Here is a 12,462-nt window from a genome sequence, read left to right as displayed (position 1 = left end):
CACTTAGCTCCACATATGAGTGAGTACATGCGGTATTTATCCCTCTGTGCTTTGCTTAGAAGTTCTAACAGGTGTGAAGTGATATCTTATTGTGGTTTTTATTTGCATTTTGATGATATTTAGTGATGTTGAGCACATTTTCATAATCCTGTTGGTCATTTGTATGTCTTCTTTGGAAGAATGTCTGTTTAGGTCCTTTGCCCATTTTTAACAGGGTTATTTGTGGGATTTTGTTGGTTGGCTGGTTGGTATTGAGTTGTGTGAGTTCCATTTATACATTTTCATATTAAGTGCTTACCTAATTGTCTGCCATCATACGTATTTGCTTGAAACTTTACAGCAATATTTGAACAGATATCAATCTGCTAATCTCCTACTCTGACTCTAAAGTTCTTGGGACTTTTTCATCCTAAATAGAAACATTGTTTTGCACAATTTTGATAAATGTTCTAGAATTTTCTAAATTAAAAAAACATTCTAGGTGAAGATTAGCTTCTGGTTACTCTTCCATTTTTGGTTTTTGATATCCTTTTGTAAAAGTAATCTTCAAACTTGATCCTGGTCTCTGCCTATGAGGACTCTGGCAGAGGACATGGATACATGGGCTATGTCCCCAGTCCAACCTTATCTGTTTATTAACCTATGAAATATTTTAAAAAACAGAATAGTACAGAATAACAGACAGGTGACTGTGTATCCGTTTCCATAATTAATAAATTTTAACATCTGCCATAATTGTTTTCTTCTTAAAGTACCATAATAGTGTGCTGAGTGGTGACATTTCATTTTAAGTCTGCTCCATTCTCAGAGGCAACTACAGTTTTGAATTTGTTGGGTCCATAAACATTGTTTTAAACTGTTTAAAATAATGTGTGTGCACATGTATGTGCAAGTGTTACAATTTAAATGCCCATCAGTTTAAGAATAAATAAATAAATTGTGATGTTGTAAGACAGTGGTAAACAGTGAAAACTTAAATATAATGAACCCTAATAAAAGGTACCCAGGCTGATAAGACATCAAATGCATTATCTTAAAAACCGACTGTAAAATGGCATGTACAATATACAAAAATTTTAAATGCAAATAATAGCATTATTTATAGGTAGAATCATACTAAAAATATTGAAAATGCTTGGGAATAATACCAAATTCAGCAGAGTGGTCCCCTGTGGGAGGAAAAACGCATTGAGAATATGAAAAAAATGACAAGAGGTTGGTTCAAAGAAATATACACTATTTTATTTATTTGAAAATGCATAATACAAGTAGGGCAATAAATTTTAATTTGATGATACTGAGCGGTGAAAATCAGGCTTTTGTTGCTTTTCTCTGTACTTCTTGGTATGCTAAAATATTTCATAATAAAAAATGAAAATTTATAGTATCAGTGTAATTTTTAATCTTATTTTTTTCATACTACATATGCCATATTAGGCAAATTATTTATTCTTTTGAGTTTGTATTATGTGTGTTGATACATCTCAGTCTAATTTAATCATTTTAATTGCTATATATTTTATCTATGCCCAGGCCAAATGAACATTGATATTGTTTATTGATGTTCGTGTGGCTTGTTTCCTCCCCCTGATTCTACACATGAGCGAGATTTCAGCACATGCAGCGCTCCCTGAAATTTACACTTATCATACGAGGGTTGTTTTTTCCTTTCCTCTTCTTTTGTTTTGTTCTACTCCTCACTATTTTTCCTGTAATGACCCATGCCAGGTTGTACAGTCATATTCATGCCATAGACACATCACTGAGAGGGTTCCATGAGTCATGCACTGTTATTGGTGATACTGTTTATTTGCTTTTTTAATTCTTTCAACATCCCTATAAGTTTTCATGACAATTCCCATGACACAAATGTGGATATAGAGTTTTTTCACACAGTTGTAAAAATAACCTATTTCTCAAAGCAAGTGCTGAAACCTAGGATAAGTCCAAATGGTTGGTTTTTTTTGCTACGGCTGTCTGTTTTCACAAGTCTGTGCTTGGCTCAGATTTCCTTATTGTTGAAGCTGAGTTTGTCTAGGGACTTCCAGCTCTAAACATCAGAATCCTAATGAGCTATTTGTCCTTAAAACATCTTTAAAGACTTTCTAAATCATTGGTTCTCAAGAATAATAGGCAATACATTGATGTACTCAGGACTTAACCAACTAATCTTTCCCTGTGTGAGAGGATCCAATGTCTATGTTTTCAAGGATCTCATCTTAACCCAGAAAATAAGACTATCTGAGAACTGATCATGAAACCTATCTTTGGAACACCCTCTAAAGCCAGTGTCCAATGCAGTCTGACCCACACTTCATTGGAGCCCAACCAGATGAATACCAACAAATTATTTCACTTTTCATCTGTTTTCTTAGGAGTCTATGCGTTTCTCTTTCTTTCATTTAGCTGTTTTTTAATTCTGATTATATGCCACCTGTTGCCTGAAGGGAAGAGCTCCCTTGGGATAAGACAGAGAATCTCACAGATACGGTTGCCCAGCTTCTCTTAGTGTTAATTGCTAACAGAGATGGCTTGTGTTTCCATGGGGTTGTCTTAAGAACTTCATGTTTAAAGGCAGCGTTTTCTAATCTTTGCTCAGGTCCACCTGGCTGGATGCCATTCACCTGTACAACTAATTTCATAGGTGGAAGCAGACATACCTTGAAGGCATGGGGAAGACTTGGGGGCTTTGTTCAGGAAGAAAATATTAAAATTATAAAAGGAGATTATGAGATCTGCTGGATCATTTAAAAATGCCAATTCTGTACTATCCAGAAGTACTAACAGAGGTTGGTCCACTCAACTCAGTAGTCAGACGATCTGAGCTGAGCTCAGTCTTTGCCAGTGACTGTGTGTTTCACATCCACGATGTAACTTCACCTTACCTAGGTGTCTTCATGGGTAAATGGGGGAGTAGCATGAACTGACACATCTGTAATTTGACAAGGCCTTCAATTGATTCTGAAGCAAGCCAGAGATTGGGAATCATTGCTTTAGAAGACAGATTGCATAACCTTTTCTCCTCTTTTTGTTTGTTTGAAGGCATGTACTAATTCTGGTTGAAAATCCATGTCTTATACTTTGTTTTAAGAAACAAAGTTGGTGTTCAATAAAACATTTGTTTCAAAAAGGGAGAAACAATGTATGAAACAGAGTTTGTGTTCAATAAAACATTTGTTTCAATATAGGGAGTGGAGGGAAAGGAGTGGGAAAGAGGAATGGAAGAGAGAAAGTAAGAGGAGGGGAAGATTTGAATACTCATTTGGGTTCACAATAACATGAGAGTTTTGTTTTTTAAAAAAGTCCTTCTCAAAATTCCGCATACATCAAACACCTGGAGGATTTGTGAAAGCGTGGACTGCTCATCCTGACCCCTGACTTTATCAGCAATAAGTCTGAAGTGGGGACCAAGACTTCGTGTGTCCCCACTGCTGCTGCTGCTGCTGTTCCACACGTTTTGTTGTCTTTTTACTCCGCCTTTTCCATCAGATTCATCAACAGCATCAAAGCTAGAATCCAAACAGCTGTTTCTGATTCCATCTTCTGGGACTGATGGAGCGTCTAGAATGGCAGCGCCTCCTCTTCAGTCAGTTCCTGTCCAAGTACCCTGTCACCAATCTGGGAAACCTGCTCGTCATCCTGTCACCTTTCACTCCCACCTACAAATCCCCATGGGCTTTTCTCTCTCTGAGCTGTCCTTTACTGACACCTGTTTAGGCACAACATGATCCCAAAGATGCTAGTGAACGTCCAAGAGCAGAAGCAGAGCATCATTTACACAGCACCCTTTACCCACCCAGGTCTTCTTTGTCCTGGTTTTTGGTGGCTTGGAAAATTGTTTCCTTGCAGCAATGGCCTGTGACCCATGTGTTGTCATTTGTTACCCACTGAGGTACATGTTCATTATGAACCTCCACCTCTGTGATCTGCTGATCCTAGCCTTTCTGTCTGTTAGCATTGTGGACACCCTGCTCCACAGTCTGCTGGTGCCATGGCTGTCCCTCTGCACAAACCTGAAAAGTCCCCTCTTCTGTGGAGTTGTTCAGGTCGTCAACCTTGCCTGCTCTGATACCCTCATTAATAACTTCCTGATATATATTTCAGTTAGCATATCGGTGGTGTTCCCCTGTCTGGAATAATTTCCTTTACATCCACATTATCTTCTCTGTTTTAAGAGTGCAATCAGTGGGAAGAAATATAAAATGTTTTCCACTTGTAGGTGTCACTTCTCAGTTGTTTCCTTGTTCTATGGGACAGGTTTGGGATGTACATTAGCTCTGCAGTTACTGACTACCCAGACCATCTGCAGTGGCTTCAATGATGTACACTGTGGTCCCTCCAGTGATGAACCCCTTCATCTACAGCCTGAGGAACAGGGACATGAAGGGAGCCTTGAGGAAAGTCATCAGCACAATTTTCTATGATGTGTCTTTTGCTTTGGACTTGGGTCTCTAGAGTAACTCAAAGCTACAGGATTCCACTTGTGTTAGACTCAAACACTCTTGCCTACTCTAGGACACAGCTCTGCTCCTTCTCCCCATGGGTCAGTTTCTCTGCTTTGATTAGTTCATTTTCAATAGTATCCAATAGATTTGAATTCCTCTAATTAAAAGAAAAACCCTCTCTGGATCCCACATCCTACTCTAGCTACAGTCTGGTCCTTTTATAGCAAAATTCCCCAGGAGAGATCTCTACATTCCATTTTTCTCCTTCCGTTTCCTTCTGAGGTCGCTCTAACAAGCATTTGTTACAGCACACACAGAACTGCTCTCGAAGAGCTATCAGTGTCCTCTACCACATTCAGTCCAGGGTTGAATTCTCTACCCTTAACTAACTTGTCAGCAACCTTGACTCTAGTGATGACTTCCTGAAATAGTTTTGGATTTTCTTCTACCTTACTGGCTACTCTACTTTAGCCTCCTTTGATGTGTCTCCTGTATCTTCCCAAACTTCAGACACTGGAAGGTCTCAAGGCTCAGTCCTCAGGTCTCTTCACCGCTCTAGGTACCTTTATTCTTTTGCAACATCATCCAGACTCATGGTTATAAATGCCACCCATACCCTGAGGTCTCCCAAATTTATCTCTCCGGAGAGGAACTCTCCCTTGAATTTCTATGTCCAACTACCCACTTGACATCCCTATGGGGATGCATAATGGTCATCTCAAACTCAACATTTCTAAAACAAAAACCATGGTATTAACCCCCAAATATGCTATGCACACAATCTTTCCTGTCACAATTGATGGCAACTCCATTTATTTTGGTGCTGAGCAGTTTCTGTCATTGACCGTCACCTCTGAATCCTCTTTCTCTTATACACTGTCAAGTCATTCAGAAAACTTTGCTGTCTATACCATGAAAATATATTTAGAATCTCTTCACCCCCACCATTACCACCATGACCAAGCCTCTATCAATTTAGATTATTCAAATACTGCCATAGCTGAACTTCCCTTCATCTGTCTGTCATTAGTGGGATTTGGATCAACCTGCCTGACCCTACCTCTTTGATCTCCTCCTTACTTTTCTCCCCTTTACTCATTCCAGGTCTAACCGGCTGGACTCATTTTATCCTGATGTGTAATTTTGGTGATTTCCGGTGCTGTGGTTTGAATGTTTGTCCCCTTCAAAACTCATGTTGAAATTTAATTGCCATTGTAACAGGATTAAGAAGTGGGATCTTTAAGGGGTGATTAGACCATGAGGGCTCTGCTCTCATGAATGGATTAATGTCACAATGCAAAGGACTTCCAGGAATGAGTTTTCCCCTCTTCTGCTCTTCTCCCATGTGAAGGACAGTATCCTTCATCTCTGGAGGATGCAGCATTCCAGGTACCATCATGGATGTGGAGATGGGGCCCTCATCAGACTGCAGACCTGGTTGTCTTGATATTGGACTTCCCAGCCTCCAAAACTGTGAGCCAATAGATATCTGTTATTCATAAGTTACCTAGTCTGTGGTACTGTTATTGCATCACAAAATGGACTCAGACGCTCTGTTTCAAAATTATTTTTCTTCCAACCTGTTTAAATTTTATTTTCAACTTCTGTTTGAATGGGAAGGATTTTCTCTCTCCCTCTCTCTGTCTATTGGCTCACTCTTCCTCATGTAGCAGGTTACCACTTGCTCTCACCAATCACTAGTCGGTTTTTCAGACCTGTATGCAAATTACTGATTCCTGCGCTTGTGATTTTAGCAATATCACAAATCTAGCTACGAGCAGAGAGTTCAATTCAATTGCTCCTTGGAAGCTTTGCTGAAACCTTCAGCAGCTTTCAGTTCACATTCATGAGTCCAGGGTGATAGACAACTTCTGCTTATCTGCATTTCTCAAATATTGAAGCTCCACTTTTGCCTTTGGCTTCAAGCACCTAATCTCCTCTAAGGCATTCAGCCCTCATTACCTAGAAAGAGTAACTTCTTCCTTAGGGACATAAATCCATTGAGCCCTTTGGCTTTAATCAACTCACCATTTATATTTGAGTTATTTTTGTGGTACATGGAAAGCTTTATCTTGTTTTATGAGCCAGCTATATCTTTTTATATTTTATCTATTATTTCATGTGTTTGAAGTGAATGGGGTAAGATGGTGAAGGGTGATGTTACAATGCTATCTTATCTCATGCTGGTATATTGAAAACACTATTGATTTTAAAATGACATTTATATAGAAAGTTAACATGTGGTAAAATAAATTACTAAACATGAAAATATTGAATTCATTAAAGATAAAAATTTTGTAATTAAGCTTAACATCTTCACCTATTAAATTATGGTTGAAATCTTACTAAGTTTACTATGTGTATGGATTAACCAGCATATTACTGTTTTCCAGTAACATTGAAATAACTCTATTAAAGATTGAGTCATAATTTCAAAACATAATTCCCAAGTGTGAAAAAAATATATACTCTGAAACTATCATGATGAAATTGAAAAAGGTGGTTATGAAACTCACAAATGGAATTATCAAGTCTGTCTATATTGATCACAGTCAGAATTGGTGATAAATTAATTATTAGAATCTACTGTATTAAATAAACAGACTGAAGATTAAGGACCAGAAAACATTCAGTAGCTCTTAGGTACACTTCTGATAGTCTGCATTTTCACAATATCTCAGCTATATTTATAGATATATTTTGATGCCCACATATATAAACTATGTGTCCACACCTAAAACTAGAATCAGAGTTCAGGTATGCCATTGCTTGTATGTAGACAAAAAGGACTGGATTCCAATTCGAGAAGGATGGTATATCCATGTGTGCTAGGCATGTGAAATAGGATGAACACAACAGGTGGGGGAAAGGGCACGAGTGACTTGGCTTTGCAGGGTAAGGGAATTAGCCCTCTTGAATTCTGCCTTACTAGAGTTTTGTCTGTAAGGATTTACATGGCCCTGAGCTCCTGATGCCAATAACAGTGTTTGTCTAATGAGAAGCTTTGGATATTGGGCCCCCAGGGACACAAAGACTATATATAGTCTCTCTGTGACCACCTTACTCGACAGCCCTTCTCAGCCAGGAAACAATGATCTCTTTGGCCCAGAAGCTCAGTGCCTCAGGGGGTCCTTCTGTCCTTCCTAAGGACAGATCTTCTGCATTCATCATTCAACTTCAGGGGGAGATGTCAAGAATGATGCCCCACTGATGCCAGACAGGTAACCCAAAGTTCCTTAGACAATGCTTTGGAAATGCGGGCAGGTGTTTCCTACAGCTTCTTGCAGGTAAAGCTGTAAGGAAAATACATGCATAGGATGATCTGAACCGAGTCCCCCGTGAGACTCCTGCCTAACCACCTGTCTCATTCCAACATTCCACCTCCCTCGTCTACCTGTTTCTCTTTATAAAACTGCTGAATATTTTAAATTAAAAGAACAGAACAGATATTGTAATAATAATAAAATAATATGCCACACTCATCCATTAACAGGATCAACAAAGGTTAATGTTCTGCTCTATCAGCTTCATGGGTTTTTTTAAGTAGCAAAATAATATATGTACAGAAGGCGCCCTTTTTACATTCCCCTCCGTTCCTCTCCTTTTTTCCAGAAGCAAATCCCATGTTATAGTATCCCCTGTGCATATCGTGTATGTATCCGTAAGTCTATATAAGATAAAAGGCAAACACCGCATATAGCTATCAGCTAGAAAGAGAAGAAATAAATTGTGATGTAACAGTACAGTGCACACTTTATGGTAGTTAAAATTAAGGAGACAAACGTGTGCATGCCGACATTAATGAAAAATATATACTTAGTAAGAAAGCCAATTTTAAAATAGCATGCATAGTATGATTTCATCTATATACAGCTTTTTAAAATGAAAAAATGCAATTGCTCATGGAAAATAATGCAAAATATAATTTTAAAAATGCATAGAAATAATGTATATCAAATTAGTGTAGTGGTTTCCCCAAGAAAGGAAAAGAATCAAGATTGTACAAATATATCATGTAAGGGGCTTCAGATATACCTATATTATTTATTGCAATGAGAATACCTAAAGCAAGGATGGTGAAGTGTGTAAATTTGATGATGTTGACTGGTGGGCACCCAGACCTCCAATGTTACTCTTTACACTTTTTGTTGTATTGAATAATCCATAATAAAAATACAGGTGTAGGTTTTGAAAATATTTTTTAAATTTTTATTATTTATTATTAGAAAATATTTAAAGCATTCTCATGATGTAGACTTTATGTCGTAAAGGGTTTTATTTGTCCTGTAGGATTTCATTGCCTGCATTGATTCATATTTCCAATTAATTTGATTATTTAATTCATTTTCATTACTGTATGAATGAATGAATGAATGAATATTGAGATAGTCGATCTTTTTATTTATTTTTTCCTTTCCCCTGTATATGATCAAGATTCCCAGCGGGAATTCCAGCACAGAATCCCATCCTGAAGTTGGCAGTTGTCGTGCTAGGGGCATTATCTCTCTTTCCTCTTTCTTCAGCTTACCCTGCTGATCACCTCCCGCTAGTACAGAAACATGCCAGGTGCTGTTGTTCGTGGCAGAAAAAAATTCCCGATAGGAAATGTCATGATGAAGGTCGCATATACGGAACACTGTGCAGGCTGCTTTTCGTCTATTCATTTCTCATCATTGACCATCCCATTATGGTTTTATGATAATTCCCCTGGGCTACTCATACAGTTGACAATTTTCCCATACACAAAATAAATGCTGGAGCATAGACTAAATTCAGAGTGTGTAGTCGAAGTATCACACCGTTTACTGATGCTCAGATGGTCACTTGTGTCCCCAAAGAGAGGCACCACCACGATCTACAGGGACATTCCTTTGAAGACCCCTGATGCTAGGACTATCATATAAGTCTCTATCTTCCAAGGGTCAATACGCTTTTGCTATTTTCATATTTTTAAGCAGCTATGCATTTCATCCTTTCTCCCATTCAGTTTTTTTTTTGGGGGGGGGTTGTTTTTTTTCCAAATCATATGCTACTTACTACCTTAGAGGAAGAACTTTCCTAAGGATGGGACACAGTTCAAATTTTATGCTGATCTTTCAGTTTGTTAGAAGATGCTGTAGATTGTGTGTCCCCCCGCACCCCCGCCAACTTCATTGAAACTTAAATCCTCACTGGAACTGTTGATGGCGGGAAATCCCATTACGGTAATTGAAAGCTGGGGCTTTGAAGAGGTGATTAGATTGTAGGACCGGGCCACAGTGAGTGCATTAAAAACGGGGGTCATGGGTATGGTTCTGAGGGCTTTAAAAGAAGAGGACAGTCTGTCTGTCTGTCTCTGCTCTCTCTGCTTCTACCATCTTGCAATGTGAGACCCCTGGGTCACTGTCACCACCACCGATGGACTTTTGCCTTCCCAGCCTCTGAAACTGTAAGCAATGAATTTTGTTTTCTTACAAAGTACCCAGTTCCAGGCATTTTGTTATGAGCAACAGAAATGGACTAATACAGAAGTCATGGAATAATACTGAAGAAATGGAGTCATGTCGTCTTTATCTCACTCACAGCACTTGCCGCAATGTGTGAAAGAAGCACAATAAAATTTTTAACTGATTAAATGAGAGGGAAGAGGAGGAGGGAGAGCAGAGGGATGGAGGGAAAAGGAAACAGAGAAATACTTGACTGTTCACTGGGGTTCACTCTACTCGGTGGTTCTCAAACTGTAGCCTGTGTAGAGTCACCTGGACAGCTTGTTCCAACAGATTTCTGGTCATTGTCCCACAGCTTATCACCAGTAAGTCTGGACTGGGGCCCAGGAATTTGTATTTCTCACAAGGTCCCCGGTGCTGCTGCTCTGGCTGCTGCTGGTCCATGGACCCTACATTTGCTTTTCTTTTTCTTTTGTCTATTTATTCACTTGGTTATGAATATTCATGAGGTAAAAAGCTGATTGTCATCCCTCATGCCCAAGTTGTGAAGACCAGATCCATACTGGCAGCACACCCATTACCACAAATTGCATTTGTACCCCGTGTCCCCACCCAATGATCCCCAACCTCCCTCCCTGTCTCCCTTTCTCTCCAACTCCACTTTGTATCCCAAGGTGTGTTCTCTCCCTCTGCAAGTCCAATGCACCACTGTGGCCTTTCTTTCCTTCCTTCTTTCTCTCTTAGCTCCTGCATGTGTGTGAGCACATGTGGTATTTATCCCTCTGTGCTTTGCTTATTTCACTCAACATAAGTTTCTCCAGGCTCATCCACGTTGTTGCAAATTGGAGAATTTCAATTTTTTAATGGCAGAATAGTATTCCGTGGTGTATGTATACCACAGTTTCCTTATCCAATCATCCACCGATGGACATTTAGGTTGGTTCCATGTCTTGGCTATTGTCAACAGAGCTGCGATGAACATGGAGGTGCAGGTATCCCTTCCACATGATGATTTCCATTCCTCTGGGTGTATACCCAGAAGAGGGATTGCTGGATCGTATGGAGGATCTATCTGTAGTTGTTTAAGAAAACTCCATACTGTTTTCCATATTGGTTGTACTAATTTACAGTCCCACCAACAGTGCAGGAGTGTTCCCTTCTCTCCACACCCTCGCCAGCATTTGTTATTCACCGTCTTTTTGATTACAGCCAGTCTAACTGGAGTGACGTGGTATCTCAATGAAGTTTTAATTTGCATTTCCCTGATGACTAGTGATGTTGAGCATTTTTTCATGTACGTGTTGGCCATTTGTATGTCTTCCTTTGTCACTGATGTTTCAGATCAGATCATCAGCGACATGGAACCCAGAAACCAAACAGGAGTTTCAGAATTCTTTCTCCAGGGACTGACAGAGGATCCAGAACTGCAGCCCCTCCTCTGCAGCCTGTTCCTGTCCATATATCTGGTCACCATCCTGGGAAACCTGCTCATCATCCTGGCCGTCATCTCTGACACCCATCTCCACACCCCCATGTACTTCTTCCTCTCTCACTTGTCATTGGCTGACATCTGCTTAAGCACAACCACAATCCCAAAGATGCTGCTGAACATCCAGACACAGAATCAGAGCATCACTTACACAGGCTGCCTCACCCAGGTCTGCTTTGTCCTGGTTTTTGCAGTTTTGGAAAATTTTCTCCTTGCAGCCATGGCCTATGACCGCTATGTGGCCATTTGTCACCCCCTTAGGTACATGAACATCATGAATCCCCGCCTCTGTGGTCTGCTGATCCTAGTCTCTCTGTTCCTTAGCGTTGTGAATGCCCTGCTCCACACTCTGATGGCGCTGCGGCTGTCTTTCTGCACACACCTGGGAATCCCCCACTTTTTCTGTGAACTCGCTCAGGTGTTCAAGCTGGCGTGTTCTGATACCCTCATCAATAACATCCTGTTATATTTGGTAGCTAGCCTATTTGTTGGTGTTCCTCTCTGTGGTATCATTTTCTCTTACACCCAAATAGTCTCCTCTGTTCTGAGAATCCCATCGGCTGGAGGAAAGTGTAAAGCTTTTTCCACCTGTGGGTCTCACCTCTCAGTTGTGTCCTTATTCTACGGGACAGGTTTTGGGGTGTACATTAGTTCTGCAGCTACTGAATCTCCCAGGATGATTGCAGTAGCTTCTGTGATGTACACTGTGGTCCCACCAATGATGAACCCCTTCGTCTACAGCCTGAGAAACAAGGACATGAACAGAGCCTTGAGGAAGCTCATTGACAGGATAACTTCTCTTCTGCAATTGTCTCCTATGATTTGAACGGGAGTTTCAGAATAAGTCAAAGTGACAGAAATCCTCACGACAGAACGTCTGACTCTTTCATCACCGAGTTCTCCTAAAATCACTAGAGAACATATTGGCCAAGTGCATTTTAACTTGAAGATGAAACTTGACTTTGCTTTTTTACCTACTTCTGTGATGTTTGACAAATGATTTCAATTCTCTACATTCTGTTTCATTGCTCAGGTTCCGTAGAAGCAGAGCCTGAAACAGGGGTCCAGTTCTAGTAATTTTTTCTTGTGGATCACTCTTGGA

At 39.9% G+C, this 12,462-nt stretch overlaps 1 protein-coding gene across 1 annotated transcript; it reads left to right on the top strand.

Moving 5' to 3' along the window:
- Positions 1 to 11,226: 11,226 nt before the first annotated feature.
- On the top strand, positions 11,227 to 12,186 carry LOC134387553 (olfactory receptor 7G2-like). Its single transcript, XM_063109998.1, has one exon. The coding sequence runs from the start codon at positions 11,230 to 11,232 to the stop codon at positions 12,184 to 12,186; it is 957 nt and encodes a 318-aa protein (XP_062966068.1). The 5' UTR covers positions 11,227 to 11,229.
- Positions 12,187 to 12,462: the final 276 nt, after the last annotated feature.

The sequence above is a fragment of the Cynocephalus volans genome, chromosome 10, assembly GCF_027409185.1.
Source record: "Cynocephalus volans isolate mCynVol1 chromosome 10, mCynVol1.pri, whole genome shotgun sequence".
Classification (NCBI taxonomy): domain Eukaryota; kingdom Metazoa; phylum Chordata; class Mammalia; order Dermoptera; family Cynocephalidae; genus Cynocephalus; species Cynocephalus volans.
Note: the sequence above shows the minus strand (reverse complement) of the source record. Positions and strands in the feature narration are given on the sequence as shown.